The sequence below is a fragment of the Triplophysa rosa genome, linkage group LG17, assembly GCF_024868665.1.
Source record: "Triplophysa rosa linkage group LG17, Trosa_1v2, whole genome shotgun sequence".
Lineage (NCBI taxonomy): Eukaryota > Metazoa > Chordata > Actinopteri > Cypriniformes > Nemacheilidae > Triplophysa > Triplophysa rosa.
Window position 1 is genome coordinate 15,659,139 of NC_079906.1, and position 15,779 is coordinate 15,674,917.

The 15,779-nt window shown below is 37.7% G+C and overlaps 3 protein-coding genes across 4 annotated transcripts; all 3 read left to right on the forward strand.

Moving 5' to 3' along the window:
* The first annotated feature begins 2,281 nt into the window (after window positions 1–2,281).
* tmco1 (transmembrane and coiled-coil domains 1) lies at window positions 2,282–4,482 on the forward strand. The gene is made up of 7 exons (XM_057356918.1): window positions 2,282–2,466; window positions 2,617–2,694; window positions 2,764–2,823; window positions 2,909–2,955; window positions 3,079–3,146; window positions 3,263–3,407; window positions 3,919–4,482. The coding sequence occupies exons 1-7, from the start codon at window positions 2,397–2,399 to the stop codon at window positions 4,015–4,017; spliced, it is 567 nt and encodes a 188-aa protein (XP_057212901.1). The 5' UTR covers window positions 2,282–2,396; the 3' UTR covers window positions 4,018–4,482.
* Window positions 4,483–5,609: 1,127 nt separating this feature from the next.
* On the forward strand, window positions 5,610–11,097 carry LOC130568025 (4-trimethylaminobutyraldehyde dehydrogenase A). Its single transcript, XM_057356636.1, has 12 exons — window positions 5,610–5,741; window positions 6,566–6,722; window positions 6,974–7,119; window positions 7,523–7,652; window positions 8,192–8,326; window positions 8,500–8,696; window positions 8,903–9,043; window positions 9,436–9,624; window positions 9,738–9,825; window positions 10,056–10,197; window positions 10,309–10,421; window positions 10,555–11,097. The coding sequence occupies exons 2-12, from the start codon at window positions 6,572–6,574 to the stop codon at window positions 10,647–10,649; spliced, it is 1,527 nt and encodes a 508-aa protein (XP_057212619.1). The 5' UTR covers window positions 5,610–5,741; window positions 6,566–6,571; the 3' UTR covers window positions 10,650–11,097.
* A 1,159-nt stretch (window positions 11,098–12,256) lies between these two features.
* Window positions 12,257–15,751, forward strand: zgc:112962 (uncharacterized protein LOC548348 homolog). 2 transcript variants are annotated; one of them, XM_057356893.1, is made up of 7 exons: window positions 12,257–12,382; window positions 12,745–12,823; window positions 12,897–12,980; window positions 13,227–13,361; window positions 13,620–13,745; window positions 13,949–14,179; window positions 14,547–15,751. In XM_057356893.1, exons 2-7 carry the CDS (start codon window positions 12,808–12,810, stop codon window positions 15,329–15,331), a joined length of 1,377 nt encoding a protein of 458 aa, XP_057212876.1. In that variant the 5' UTR covers window positions 12,257–12,382; window positions 12,745–12,807; the 3' UTR covers window positions 15,332–15,751. The 2 variants fall into 2 exon arrangements, with proteins under 2 accessions (XP_057212876.1, XP_057212877.1); XM_057356894.1 differs by having other exon boundaries at window positions 13,233–13,361.
* Window positions 15,752–15,779: the final 28 nt, after the last annotated feature.

The following is a 15,779-nucleotide window of genomic DNA, read 5'->3' on the forward strand; positions in this document are numbered from 1 at the left end:
AATAACGCTGATTCAACAAGCCAACTTCACAGCTAAAAACATTAGAATGATGTACAGCAAGTTAATTTAGGAAATCTTTTCCATAAATTCAAGAAAATGTAAATTGAACGTAAAACTCCTGAACAGCCGTGAAACACAGCTAATACAGCTCCTAATATAGCTATTTTACTGAACTCTTCAGGGTCTCACTGCTGGTAACGAAACAGCGCCTCCATTGTTTCGTAACTGCAGTTACAAATGACAATCTGTTCAATAATGCACGCTGTGTTTTTTGTGAAGACACTCGACATATTTTTGACAAGAGTCTAAGGCGGCACGAAATTTGATTGAGGCAGCTGCCTCCAATTTCTTTATGCAGGAAAAACCCTGATCTGGGATTACTATATACAAAGTGTGCCCTCTCTCCGTCCTTTCATGCATTTAAATGTGACCAAATTTCTGTACTAGTGGTTACAGTATGAATCGTTATCACTGCACTGACGTTATTATATTATGTCTTTATGTGTCCATCGGTCTGCGCAGCGGAGTCAAACCTTTCTACCTTTGAACTGGCCCTCTCCTACCAAGCGCACAGCACTCTTTGTTTGACAGATGTTTTGGTCATCAGTCATTATAACTGTGTTGTGGGTGTTCATGGAGAAATACTCACCGGCACAGTATCATTGCTCGTGGCCGGGAGAGTGCAGTGTCTGGCGGGAGAGAGAGGCGCTGCTACTGTAGGAGCAGCGGTGGAGTTTGTGTGGGGAAAAAGCAGAGACTTTGGCAACAATCTTTTGTAAATCGTCTTTTTTCCTCTCCGCTGCATGGTGTAGCTGCGTTCTTTGTTGTTTTATTTCCCTGCGACTTTTACTTCGTTTTGCAGCTAATGTACCACACAATGACACTCGCTGTGGGCAGTTCAACTAATTCCGCCGCTGCGTTAACTTTCTCTAGCTGGTGTCGAACTCGTCTCGCGCATGTACGGTGCTAATGGGAAGGTCCACTCTAATCTATAATGGGGGGATTGCCTTCGTACAGATGTAATAACGTAAAACGTTAACAGGGATATCCCGACTATTTTTATGATTACTTGGGGCTCTACGTTGCTGCTGACATGGCTTATTGGTTAAGTCCACCCCTTCCTTTTGGGGGCCCCTGGTAGCTCGGGGCCCCAGGCGATTGCCTACCTTTGCCTAATGGTAAGTCCGCCCCTGGTCACTTTTAGTCAACATTACAGTTGGCCAATATTAAAACGTTATTGTAAAATTGACTACTATTAAAATGTAATAGTATCTAAGCAAATGTGTAATTTATTTGAGACAGCGTTCGACGTCATATAGTTATGCCACTACAAACTTATACTTATCTCCAATGTTTTTTGATGTCCGTTCTAAATGCAAGTAGGTACTGCTCAGGGAATTGTCCTTTTTCATAATCCTCATATTGCCTGCAGTCCTGTGTTAGTGTATTTAGTACATCAAGGGTCTTCAATGGTGGCCTTGATATCTAGTGGTACTTGGTGGTACTGCAAAGAATTCTCAAATCGTTGTTGAATATTGTTTGAAAAATATACCATAAAAAGTTTATAATATATTATATCAAAACTTATTTAAAGTGAAAAACATAAATTCACATTAAAGCTTTGCATGCCAGGAATGATTATTTTAATATCTTTGTTAAGTAAACATCATAAAGTATGCAAACCCATTCAAATATGATGTGTACATCTGATTTCTATAGGCTTTTCCAGTTGTCACTCCACAGCACAGACTGTAGAATGTATCTCCTAAAATGATCCTAGAATCTTTTAAGAAGAAATTACTAAATTTTTAAAGCGTGTCCTGCAGGGTTTTGCATTCTTGGACATATGGGGAAGTCTGTGTTGTTACTGACTGGCTGTTTGTGGGCAAAACATTTTGTCATTTTTCAAGTCATTTTTATTTTTTTCAAGTCATTTTTATCAGCATCATAAATTTATATTATTTAAAAACACCATGATATTATAAATGAGCTATTAGCATGTTAAACAACTCACAATCTTTAAATGTTTAAAGGAACTGTTAGACTTGGATATACTAATTATTACATTGAAATTATTACTAATTAATTAATTACTCAGTGAAAATATTCAGTAATAGCTACATATGACAAACGTCTTTTACAAATAATCATAAAATGTTCATATTTACCCGTGAATTTAGAGGCCTGTTTTACTGGAATTACCGGGATACTGCCACTAGTGGGAGAAGTGGAGTCGCGAGTTCCTAATTTAACACCAACGAGAGACCCCGGCGCACGCCGCACGTTGATGACGTCGCCATATTAACGCTGACGCCGCTGCTTAGTAGGGGGTTGTTCGTGAACCACAGTATTCTGCAGCTTTAGCATATAATCACAATATCTCACCTTCTTTCAAAATGAGCACAATGTTTGCAGATACGATACTGATTGTGTTTATATCTATTTGTACAGCATTACTAGCGGAAGGTAAGTACGCTGTCGTTCATCGGCTTTACATGACATGAAGCAGCGACTGACTGCTGGGAAAATATACTTAGCACAGCAAATAGAGGACAGATTCATTAAGTAAGCTCTTTTTAAAGTGATAGATAACATATTGCTTTTGTTTATGTACAGGAATTACATGGGTTCTGGTGTACCGCACAGACAAGTACAAGAGATTAAAGGCAGAGGTTGAAAAGCAAAGTAAAAAACGTAAGTATGAGTATTTGACCTTTGTTGAATTCAAGTGATCATATTTTGAAAATGTGCAACTTGTTTTAGTGGAGAAAAAGAAAGAGACAATTACAGAATCAGCTGGGCGTCAGCAAAAGAAAAAGATTGGTAAGACAGTAAAAGTATTTACTATTATTACGTGTATTTTTTACAATGTGGTCATTTAATGGTATAACTATGTTGTATTCAACAGAAAGACAAGAGGAGAAACTCAAGAACAATAACAGAGATCTGTCTATGGTATTGTAATGTTCAATTTGATGACATAACTAAGATTGTTTTTATCAATTTCAAAGTAAATGTTGTGTTTATACATGGTAAAAGAAAAAATGTTTTTTATTAAATTTATTCTTTTAATTCCAGGTACGGATGAAGTCAATGTTTGCCATTGGCTTTTGCTTCACAGCTTTGATGGGCATGTTCAACTCCATGTATGTAGGCTCATACATTTTACAGAGGAGTTTTATTATAAATGTTTAGTAATAACTTTTGATTTTTGATGTGAAATGGCCAGTTATTTTTTACTTGTGTGTATTTGTCATTACAGCTTTGATGGTCGTGTTGTGGCCAAACTTCCATTCCTCCCTTTGTCTTATATCCAAGGCCTCTCACACCGTAATCTCCTTGGTGAAGATTACACCGACTGTTCCTTCATCTTCCTCTACATCCTGTGCACCATGTCAATTAGACAAGTAAGGTCTATCTGTTATTTTTATATAAAGTCCTTTTTTTAACTCAAGCTAAATAAGAAACTCAAAGGAAAAAAGCTTGCTGTTCATTGGTCCACAGACATATTGTCATTATGACCAAGTCATAATCTTGATCTCGGGATACTTGGGGATTTCAATATTTTCACTTAATCAAAATAATACAGATAATGAATAAGAGGACATGCAAGTATTATAAAGAGAAGAGCAAATATTTGGACAAAATAATGAACAGCTACTTGGAGACACTGGGAGGCATTTTAATTGAATGTTTTTTTATGTTTACTTCCAACACAAATTCTATAAACGTTATTACTGTAGTTTATATTTCTCTATGTACTTTATTTCTGTGAGTCTGTATTTCAAATTCAGAGTGTTACGTAATAGCACATTATAGGATACCTTTATTTTGAAAGGAGCTTAAACCTTTGATGCTGTTAATTCAGCTTACTATAATGCATGTTTTAACTTTTACCTCTGATTACTTACACCTCAGAATATCCAGAAGATGCTGGGTCTTGCTCCCTCACGTGCCGCCACTAAACAGGCTGGAGGATTTTTAGGACCTCCTCCACAAGCTGCCAAGTTTTCCTGAACATTTGGAGACAGTGACATTCATACATAGAGGCTCTATACTGTAAAAGGATGAGAGTGTTAGTCAGGTTGTGCAGCTACACGTGCTGACTGCTGAAGTCATGTAACTTCATTTTTTGTTTTTGATTGTTTGTTTTGTTTCTATGTATAGGTTTTCAGTTATCATAAATGTATAAGTTAATATGTAGTCAAGTTTTTAACAGTAAAGTTCCTTGAGCAAAGGATGTAAATTCAGTCATCAGCATTTTTGTAAATGTATATTTGCATGTGTATCTATATTTGCAGATACTTCATTGCTCAAAGGGTACAATGATTCTTTCTTAAAACTAGTATTATTTTATAATCATCCTTAAGCTATATTAATTAATATTAGACTGAGATTAATTTTTTTTTAATTTCCTCTTTTTGACAAATGAAAAAACTATTTGACCCCGGATTGTTATCATGTTTCTCTGTAAATGTTTTATTTATGGAAAATAAAATTTGTGAGTTTAGATCTCATTTCATTCTTATGTAGTCTTTTTTTATTTCTCAATTACATCTGAGTTTAAGTATGCAAGAAAAGGCGTAGGTCCTATTCATCATTTTGCAATTGGAGTAAAGTGTCAAGTTTTAGCCTTGCAATTGCTCTGCATTTTTGCCGTGCATGCTATAATTTTCCTTCGTTACAGCTTCATTCTATATTATGGATAAATAGGAATAGTTCATCCAAAAATGAATTCTGTCATTTACTAATCATCTTATCAGTTCTAACTCACCCTCTTGTTATTTCAAACCTATGTGACTTTCTTCTGCAGAGCACAAAAAATACTTTTTTATTTTGGCTTTCTTCTGCAGAACACAAAATTAGATATATAAAAAAAAAAGATGGTAACAGAACCATGGTGGTACCCATTGACTTGAACCGAACAACGGTGGTACCCATTCAAGTCAGTGGGTACCACCATGGTTCTGTTACCATCTTTTTTTTTAATATCTAATTTTGTGTTCTGCAGAAGAAAGTCACACAGGTTTGAAATAACAAGAGGGTGAGTAAATGATGACAGAATTTTCGTTTTTGTGTGAACTATCACACACATGGCAGTTAAAACGACTGGACGTCAAAAAGGGTCAACCTATTTGGCTAAAAACATTAAAACGTGCCTTGTCGCTGTACATTTCATTCGGCTTTCCATAATTAAAATGAATAGCATGCAGCCAGGTGCTGCGTGGATTTTTACTTATGGCTGCAGAATGGATCAGGTTTATACAGCCAAATGCAAAGGAGTTAAAAAGTTAACTGGGATGAAAAAGCACGTTCTATAAGGGTGGAGCACGACCCAGTTTATAATTCTTTTCTAAATCCCTGGTGGGTTTATTATCTGAAGAGTGCTACAGTAGATTGCCTGCAATTGCTCTGTTCACAGTCTATCTGCCACACAATTTGAGGGGAAACATTTATAGATTATATTCAACCACAATAGGGCAATGGTCAATAATAATTATCATCTAATTGGACACAAGATTGCCTCATTCTAGAACTTCGGCCAAAATGTGTTGAAATCCGAAATCTGGTCAATGTCAAAGGCGGTGCCAGGTAACACGGTGTCCCACCCATATTGTGCAACCGAGTCAATTTAAGCAACAATCTGCTCTAAATTCAGAGACAATCAGGCAGCTGTCCTCCTTTTCTCACGACAGAAGAAGCGTTCTGTACTTTGTAGAGATCAACTTTTTATTGAAAAGGTAAGGAGCATTCATACGACTGCAGAGTGCGCAACTTCACTGCATGCATTGCTGTTAAAATGGTCATGTTTAGCAAAACTTCAGTATTTATATAGCGCTTTTATACAATTTGCTTCAATGTAGCTTCAACAAAAATAGTGCAAATTGGACAGTAAATCAGTGCTAGATGAGTTTGAAATGTTGCATGCAACTTACATACATTAACTCGCTGTTGTACGGTTGTTGCTAGAAGGGATACAGCTACGGTCGGAAGTGGTGCAAAATCTCGCCATATAATTACAACAAATTACATTAGCTAAAGCCTACCCCAACCCTAAACCAGCCTTACAATAAAAAATATTAATCAACTGTTTTGAGCGTGACAAAAACTATGCAGTATTGAAGTGCGCATGCCCAGTGGGGCGTTTCCACGTTGTGGTAGCAATAGCAAGTATCTAAACTGAAGTGAACTGCATACAAGCTTGTTCACACCAAGGACGATAACTATAACTTGACTACAAAGTTTAAAAATCGTTTTCATTTGATCAGAATAACAAAAGTGCACATCAGAACGAACGATATCGCTGGTATCACTTGAAAAGCGTTGTTATGCTGATGAACGACGAAACATTGCAGCCAATCAAAATCCATTCGAATTTAAAGGGCTGGCACAACTAAAATGTGAAAGCGTACAAAAACATAACGCTATCGTCCTGGAGTAAACTTTATTGTTATATTCTTTCTTGATCTTAAGTCGCCTGAACGTGCATACAACTTTAACATTGCACGATCTGCACTGCACATCGTCGATTTATGACCTGCGTTACCTACACACTCCCTTGCAGATCACAATGGCTCAACAACCGCTTCTGTCCCTGCCCGAGTTTCAGAACGTATCCATGGCCACTTTGGTAGTGAAGGAGCCTCTGAACTTCTGGGGAGGACAGAGAGTGAAGCCGAAACATGAGAAGAACGCCGAGGCAGTATACGAACCTGCAACTGGTATGTGTTATTTTCACTAGTATCTGAAACATGCATGTTCAGTGCTTAGGGGCGTGTACGTGCATGTTCAGTGCTTGGAGCGTGTACGTGCATGTCATGCAACTCCTCATGAGTGCACCCCTGTGACTCTTCGTTGACCTTTAACTGTCTGCAGTTATTGATTTACTAGCTTCACTATCCTAGAAGCAATATGGAGACTGTTATCTTCAGTTTAAATCTGGACATCCAATTCATTCTCTCTCTGTTCCCAGGCCGTGTGCTGTGTGACATGATTCCCTGTGTGGAGGAGGAGGTAGACCAGGCCATAAAAAGCGCTCATTCTGCATACTTACAATGGCGCAAGCTGTCCGGTATGGAGAGGTCCCGGATCATGCTTGAGGCTGCCAGAATTATCAGGGTAAATTATGTTGTGTTTTAAGATTATATAGCCAAGAATAGTCTTACAGATACCGAGGCTCAGTAAAGTTATAAACTAGCTTCATCTAAAGCAAGCATTGACTCTACCACTGCTCATGAAATGTCTGCAAACAGTTCATTGCCCACATTACGTTTATGCATTTGGCAAAGTATACATTTTTTTCAGTATGTGTGTTCCCTGGGAATCACACCAACAACCTTTGCATTGCTAATGCAATGCTTGACCAACTACAGGAATCCTACACTATATAAACAGTGAATAGGTTATTAAATCATTATGAAGACTTTGCACAAACGTCCATACTTGTATGAAGATTTGCATTGTCACCTAATGTATAGTTGTACCAATTACTAAACAAACTAACCATTGATCTTTTGTGCAGGAGCGCAGAGATGAAATTGCAAAAGTGGAAGTGATCAACAATGGCAAATCCATCACTGAGGCTGAGGTGGATATTGACATAGCCTGGCAATGTATTGAGTACTATGCTGGCATTGCCCCCACATTGTCAGGTAGGTTTGACAAACCCATAGCATCCTACTGTTGTGCCAATTTACATTCATACATTCGATAGTCACGTATCTAAAATGTATATCCTAAATACACGCCATTTCATTTAAGCAGTTTATGGGTGCCCTTGGAATCAAACCCCAAGCCAGGGTTGCCAGGTTTGCGTAACAAAACAAAAATCCTAGTTTAAATACCAAACTTCAAAATATGGCACTCCTATAGCTAAAATACATCATTTACAATCATCGTTATGCATTACACACAATTTCTTACTAAAAATCATAAACACAGTTTGTAACTTAATCTTACCCTTACTGGCGCTGATGAACAAAATCATTCCCCTTTCAACCCGCAGAATAAAAAACAACCTACGGCAACCGTTTAAAAGTAGGCCAAGACGTAGCAAGGCCCTAGCTCAGTCACTGGTGTAGAGCATGGTCTACTAGTTGAGGAATGTGTTATTTATGATTTAATGCTTACTGATAACCTTTGCCACTCTCAAAATATTTTCTCTGCCATATCTTATAATCTTTGTCTTAAGGCCAGCATATACAACTTCCAGGAGGATCTTTTGCATATACACGAAGGGAGCCGCTGGGTGTTTGTGTCGGCATAGGAGCCTGGAATTATCCCTTCCAGATAGCTTCCTGGAAGTCAGCCCCGGCAATGGCCTGTGGTATGAGCTGAAATCCTGGATTTTTTTTCAAGCCATTTATCTTTTTGAAAGAAGTCAGTAACACATTCCTGAGATACTTTTATGTGTTTTTTCTTTGGAGTATTCACTAAGTACGTTGTGTATGTTTAGTTTGTTACCCTTTGTCTTCTCTCCAAACCATTTCCCCCATTTAGGCAATGCTATGGTCTTCAAACCATCTCCCATGACTCCAGTGACAGCAGTCATTTTGGCAGAGATCTACAAAGAGGCCGGTGTCCCTGATGGACTCTTTAATGTGGTGCAAGGAGGAGCTGAGACTGGATCTCTGTTGTGTCACCATCCCATGGTGGCTAAAGTGTCTTTCACTGGCAGCGTGCCCACGGGAAAGAAGGTATGGCATAGCATGAAAAGCAAATCAACCTCGAATAGGTTATAATGGTACAAGCACTTTTAAGTGAATGTCCTTGTCTTTATTGGATAAAGGCTATACATGCTCATTTGCCTGCAGAAGTGCTTTGTTTGAAGAATGTAAGAATGGATATTACAAAATACTTTTAATATGCATGTTTGTTTGTGGCATTTTAAAACTCTTTAAAGGTTATGGAAATGGCAGCCAAAAGTGTGAAGCAAGTGACACTAGAGCTTGGAGGGAAGTCACCTCTTATCATCTTTAAAGACTGTGAACTTGAGAATGCGATCAAAGGAGCCCTCGTGGCCAACTTCCTCACACAGGGAGAGGTGTGTTAAAATGAATGTGACCATCTTTAAAGCAAACTGCTCATTTTTAACTCTAAAGTTATTATGAAATCCGCTCCACTCTACATGCTTTTTGCTGTCAAACATGAATGGAAGGTTATATGTTACCTGCAATATCCTTTTAAAGCATAAATTCAACAACCCAGAGGGAATTCATACCCATAATCCTCAGCTCCTAAGACTGATACCATATCTGTTAGCCCACTGGGCCCTCTGCTACAGTTTCAGTAGTTTTTTTAATCAAAGAATGCATTGATAAATATACTTTAGAGAGCTAGACTCACTACGTTTGTCTTTAGTCCCAAAACTTATACTGCTCCTTTCACAGGTAATATGAATTGTTGAATAAATCCATTGTTTTAAAACGTACCCAGGTGTGCTGCAATGGAACGCGAGTGTTTGTGCAAAGGGAGATCATGCCTCAGTTTCTTGAAGGAGTGGTGAAAAGGACCAAGGCCATTGCTGTTGGCAATCCCATGCTACGAGATACACGCATGGGTGCGCTTATTAGCAAACCTCACATGGAAAAAGTGTTGGGTTTCATCAGCCAAGCTAAAGAACAGGTATGGCAGAACACCTGTTTAGGTGAAATGTCACGTTTTTCAATGAGTCTTGTCTTTTCTTGGTTTGCAGTTTTTTTCTTTTTTAAAGTCTTTGTTAATTATTCATTTTTTAGGGTGCAAAGGTGTTGTGTGGAGGAGAGCGATTTGTTCCCAGCGATCCCAAACTGAAAGAAGGATACTTTGTTTCTCCATGTGTGTTGGGTGAGAGAACTTTATTATTTGTTATATATTGAACCATAATGTTTTTAGCTTGTTTCAAAATCCCTATGAACTGACTCGAAGTGTGCAGTTATATTTCCCCTGTTGATATATTGTATTAAAAACGGATGTTTTATTAAACTTTTAGGTTACGTCACAGCCAGTGTTCAGTATACTAGCACATAGGTGGTCTCAAAGCTAGTTAAAAGGATTCTTTCTGTAATTACACACAGATAACTGCAGGGATGACATGACTTGTGTGAAGGAGGAGATCTTTGGCCCCGTGATGTCCGTTTTGCCTTTTGACACAGAGGAGGAGGTTCTTGAAAGAGCTAACAACACAACCTTTGGCCTGGCGTCTGGCGTCTTCACCAGGTAACTCCATCATTTGTGACATTATTGTTCAGGCTATTTATGTATTCTCATACATATAGATACACATACATTTCTAATATTTATTTAACACTCTAATATATTTTTATTTAGGGATATAGCTCGAGCCCACAGAGTGGCTGAGAACCTCCAGGCAGGAACGTGCTACATCAACAACTACAATGTTGGCCCTGTGGAAGTTCCTTTTGGAGGCTACAAGATGTCAGGTACGCAATATGCTACATTTAACGAGATAATCATTAATATATCATCTGCAGATATGCTGTAACCTGTGAATCTGTTTGACTAAGTATCTCAGTTTAGAAAAATATCTGAAAGAACATCTCTTTGCTTTTTTAGGTTTTGGGAGAGAGAATGGACAAGTGACCATTGAATACTACTCTCAGCTCAAGACTGTTGTGGTGGAAATGGGAGACGTGGATGAATTCTTTTAAGCTTGTGGGGTTAACAATCAGCATTTCTTATGACAATGTGATTTTTACAGTGTTCAGATCAATAGCTTTTTCTGTGAGCACATTAGTGAATGGTACATATCTGTCTTCCGTAGGCTTCAAACAAGGATACACATATATGCAAAGTTGCTAAGTGTAAAAAGGAATACATTGGGCAAGAGTGGTACTGTAGTAGCAATAGTTGAATGTTCTTCTAAACTCCAGCTTTTCCCAAGGCAATATTTCTGTGTTCTTTGTTTCTGTCATAATCCATGGAAACACTAGAACAGGATTAACCGTTAACCATATGTATTTTACAGTACTGTGAAGTATAAGCGTTTGTCATAGTAGTCAAAGCTAGCTAGTTTTCAGATACAAAGCAAGTGCCTTCCTGATTATTTACAAGTTTATAGCATTTAAAATAAAAGCACCTGGGTTTCCACAAAACAAAGTCTGTTTTTGTTTATTTTTCAAGTAACTTGTGCACAATATTGGGAGTTTTTGTAACATTTAGTTTACAAATAAATATTTTTAGAATTTCTTTGTGATTTTCATATTTGCTATATTTTTAAGTCCATGCTAATTTATTTTAAAGGTTAGGGTTAACTGTACTGAACTGTAAAATCTATCCTAATGAAATGTATTTGGGCGACAGAAGTTTCTGGTTGATAACTTCAAATTGAGACAATTTAGATTTTTCCCCATTAAATACGATTCGTTTTATTTAATTTTATTATTTTTAGTGCCATCTGGTGTTGGTTCGATGGAAAAGACGTGTAATGCCATTGTCTGCTCTCTGGAGGCTTGTAGATTTAGTTATTTAATTACTTTCAATAGGGTACAGATTAATTCAGATACATATTCTCAACGACTACTTTGTCAAGGTTTAGATATTATTGGTTTGAAATGTTGAGTTGAGAGTCAGTAATGCATTATGATGATTACATCATACATTATTTTAGGAAAATAACACATGCGTTTACTCCTTATTTGATTTAAAATTTAATACAATAATATTTAAAATAATATTATTTATAAAAAAACAGGAATTGGATAGGGAATTAACGTTAATCAGACGTAAAACTTATTTTCGTACTTCTGTAAAAATGACTAAATGTAAGAAGTCACCGAAGCCTACAAGAGACTTAAGAGAGCTAACGTTAAAACAGCTACGGAAAGGGCATCTTAATATACAGTTTATTATTATTATTTATTTATTAAATTATCTATTTATTTGCTCTCACTAAATCCTTGGTGTTTCGAGTCTGACGTCATCACCCAAACGTGTTTTTTCGTCAATTTCAACAATCATAGGTAGTTTTGATGGTTAGAGTAAGGTTAGGGTTAGGGTGTGGTTTTAGGGGCTCTCACTAAATCCTTGGTGTTTCGAGTCAGATCCGTGGGCGTGGCTTGTTGGTTTTGACTAAATCCTTGGTGTTTCAAGTCTTACGAAACCTTTACCCTAACCCACACCCTACCCTAACCTTACTCTAACCATCTAAACTACCCATAATTGTTAAAATTGCCTAAAAACACAGTTGCGTGATGACGTCAGACTCGAAACACATGTTGCCTTGCCGTGAACATGTCCGTCTGTAGAAAAATCCGCGGGAAACAATTCGGTAAATCAAACGTTCCTAGTCCTTTAGAACAACCAGTTATCAGTTCCTTGTGCACAATAGTGGCGCTATCGGGTTTGCACTTGGGACTTGACAGTGCAAAATCCCGTACATTCGGTAAGTTTGGTTGCTTTTACGCACTAGCAGTGAAATATTCCTATACATTATGTAACGTTATCCGATAAGGTAACTTGGTCACCGCAACAAGCAGTTAACGTTACTATGTGATTATTGTTGGCTTTAATTGACTTTTATACAATTTGTACAGCATTTATTATTAATATTTGGACGTTTTGCGTCTCATATACGTTCGTTTTGCATGTTGATATAAAGTGTCTTTGAGAGACTGCGTGCTTTCATTTTCTGCACGTATTCATTGCTGGTATGAGATGGGATTGTTGTGTTTCAGGTTATACCTGGTTGTGTCTTTCGTTTCGTGTCGGCAGGTCATTTAACTTCCTGTTTGTCTTTACACTCAGGTTCATCTCAAATGCTTTGCTACAACACACCTCATTTATAAAGGAAGCATTTACCCAAGAACAATGGCAGAAAGCGGTGGTAAATAATCATACACACGCATTATGTAGTTTGTATATCTTACAGTAACTGCTACATCAGTTTTCTTTTACAGACACGGAAATAAAGTTAGAACCAAACAAGGGAAGTGATGATGAAAATGACAGCAATGATCGAGTCTCCTCCCATGTAGCGGAAGGTAATTGAATCAGTTGTAATATTATGTTTTATATATATTTTATTATACATTTGATACATTTAAGTTTTGTATCGTGTTAATCCAAGTCTATGTAGTAGTTGGCCCAAGTGGTTCTAGAAAAGAGAGGGTTGTAAGTGTGGTATATTTGAATTCAGATGTGTATTGTTGTCATTCTTACAGAATAAAATGTTAAAACTGTATAATAATAATATAATGTTTAGCATTTTTAATCATGTTTATAATCAGTCACAGAAACTATTCACAACCCTGGAGACACTGATTCAGACACTAAACAACACGGGGACGGCCCTCAATCCAACCCAAGAATTACTACAAAAGTTGACAAGGGGAAAGACAATGAAAATGGGCAGAGACCAAAAGGTATTTATGAGTACATCAAATCATTGAAATACAACAGGATACTCATATATTATATATAATGTAATATAATTATATAAATTATGAGAAAAAAACGATTGGAATATAATTTATAGGCCAAGCATTGTTGCATCTTGCTGCATGAATATAGAATGTCACAGGTGTGTGTTTAAACCTAAAACATGCTTCATCCATTCAGAATTTGGAGCCTATAAAAATATTTGTTTTATAAAACGCCACTTTTCCGTGTTTGACATACAGGGTTGACTGGAGAGAAGCAGAATCATGAACAGAAGGACGTACAGAAGACTGCACAGGAGGTCAAACAAGAGAACAATGAATCCAGCGTGAGAAAAAGTGAAATAGATCATGACTCCTCCCATGAAGGTGATATATTATATTCTGTTTTCGTTTAGTACAATTTTAAAATAAGAGTATGTAGTATGCAGTAGTTGACCCAACTGGTGCTTCTTTATTAAATAACATCAATAAAAGACAGGGTAGTAAGTGTACTATATTTGAATTCAGATGTGTATTGTTGTATATTCATTTTATAAAACACCATATACTTTTCGGTATTTGACATACAGGGTTGATTGGACAGAAAGAAGAGGCCGAACCTGAGGCCGAACCTGAGGCCGAACCTGAGGCCGAACCTGAGGCCGAACCTGAGGCCGAACCTGAGGCCGAACCTGAGGCCGAACCTGAGGCCGAACCTGAGGGCGAACCTGAGGGCGAACATGAGGGCGAACAGGATAAAATACATGTGCACGAACAGGATGATATACAGGAGGACAATGAATCCACTAAGAGAAAAGAAGGTAATTTCCCACTGGAGAGACAAAGGAATGATACTAAATTCTCCCCTGCATGCGGACCATACTGCATAAACTAATTTGGGCGGTTTCTAGGGTTTAGACTAGTCCAAGACTAAAATAAATGTTACAGCTTGCACTGACATATCTTAAAATACATCAGTGCCTCTGTGCTGTCTCAAAATGCACACAAGTAATGTTTTTTTTGTAAGGCATGTTTGTTAAAATACTTAAATTTTCAAATTAAACTAAGGCCTAGTCTAGTCCTGGTTTCAACTAATCCCAATCCGGGAAACTACCCCATTATGTGTCATAAAGAAGTTTTTTTATCGTTGTTTTACTCATTTTCACTCAATAATTTCTTCCTTTACAGAAAGGGATCGGTGGATTCTTATTGCCCTTGCGGTGGTATTTGCGTTCTTTGCTTTGCTATATCAGCTTTCTTACTCAACCCCACCTGTGCAAAAAGATGTTGATGTGGTGGATGTGTTCATCGAAAGAATGGAAAAAGTTAAGTCTAGCTTTCCAAATCAGCGTCCAGAGCTCTGGAAGAGAAGTCAGATTCATATCAGCCGCCACCTAAAGACTATTAACCCCACTGAGCCAGTCAGTCTGATTCTGACATCTGGTTATGGCGCCGAAAGAACGCTCGGTTGTCTGGCTCAACGCTTGGCTGAGTCCTTTTCCGGTGCTCTTAATTCTTCAGTTCTGAACATTGATGGAAAAAGCAAAACGTCGCAAGACAGTGACCAAGTCAAGCTAGACATTGATAGTGATTTGAGGGAAGCCTTTGGGGGTGAGAAGCTTGCGGCAGTTATACAACGCTTTGAGGAGCTCCCACCTGGATCTACTCTCATCTTCTACCGTTACTGCGACCATGAAAATGCGGCTTATAAAAAGGTCCTTCTGGTGTTTACTGTTATGCTGGATGCGTTAGTGGAAATCCCTTATAATGCCTCTCTAGCTGGAATTGAGGACATGGTACTTGAGCAAATAAAACAGAAGTTTGTCTCCTCGGACAAGTCAGCTGTGTTTAATCAAATGGACGTGGATAAATTAAGTGGACTGTGGAGCAGAATCTCTCACCTCATCCTGCCGGTGGCTGGAGAGGAGATGATTGAACAGCAGGGCTGTGGGTCTGAGGGTGAATCATTCTGAAAATAGTTCATGGACGTTTAGACTCTTTGCACAAATTACTACTTGAAATATTCAACTAATTTGCCTCTTAAAAGAGGGCTCTATACTTTGGATACAAACAATTGTTTATTTGAGTTGTTGTGTGCTTCTGTGTGGATGATGACCCTCCGAATTGTTCATTTAACATATTAAACGCATGATATTGATTTATTATGAATCTGAGTGCTTTAAACAGAAGGAAATGTTTTTTTTTTCCCATTCAGAATGTTTGTATCTAAATTATGTTTTAAACGTCAATGAAGGTTGTTCTTAATCTATTTGGTTGGCCAGGGATTGCATTGGGAAATAGTTGTACTTGGTGTCTATGATTATTATTTTGTTAATTTTTAACCATGGCTTTAATAGAGAAAACAACAGTGCCTTAATAAATACACATTCTTCTCTCAAGTTCTGTCGACGTGTCATTAAG

Bases quoted from the DNA above. Each gene is read 5' to 3' on its own strand.
- tmco1 (XM_057356918.1), top strand. From the start codon at position 2,397: ATGAGCACAATGTTTGCAGATACGATACTGATTGTGTTTATATCTATT. The intron at 2,467-2,616 runs GTAAGTACGCTG...GTTTATGTACAG, and splicing joins TACAGCATTACTAGCGGAAG to GAATTACATGGGTTCTGGTG. The intron at 2,956-3,078 runs GTATTGTAATGT...TTTTAATTCCAG, and splicing joins ATAACAGAGATCTGTCTATG to GTACGGATGAAGTCAATGTT.
- zgc:112962 (XM_057356893.1), top strand. The intron at 13,362-13,619 runs GTATTTATGAGT...TTTGACATACAG, and splicing joins AAATGGGCAGAGACCAAAAG to GGTTGACTGGAGAGAAGCAG. The intron at 13,746-13,948 runs GTGATATATTAT...TTTGACATACAG, and splicing joins TCATGACTCCTCCCATGAAG to GGTTGATTGGACAGAAAGAA.
- LOC130568025 (XM_057356636.1), top strand. From the start codon at position 6,572: ATGGCTCAACAACCGCTTCTGTCCCTGCCCGAGTTTCAGAACGTATCC. The intron at 6,723-6,973 runs GTATGTGTTATT...CTCTGTTCCCAG, and splicing joins AGTATACGAACCTGCAACTG to GCCGTGTGCTGTGTGACATG. The intron at 7,120-7,522 runs GTAAATTATGTT...TCTTTTGTGCAG, and splicing joins AGGCTGCCAGAATTATCAGG to GAGCGCAGAGATGAAATTGC.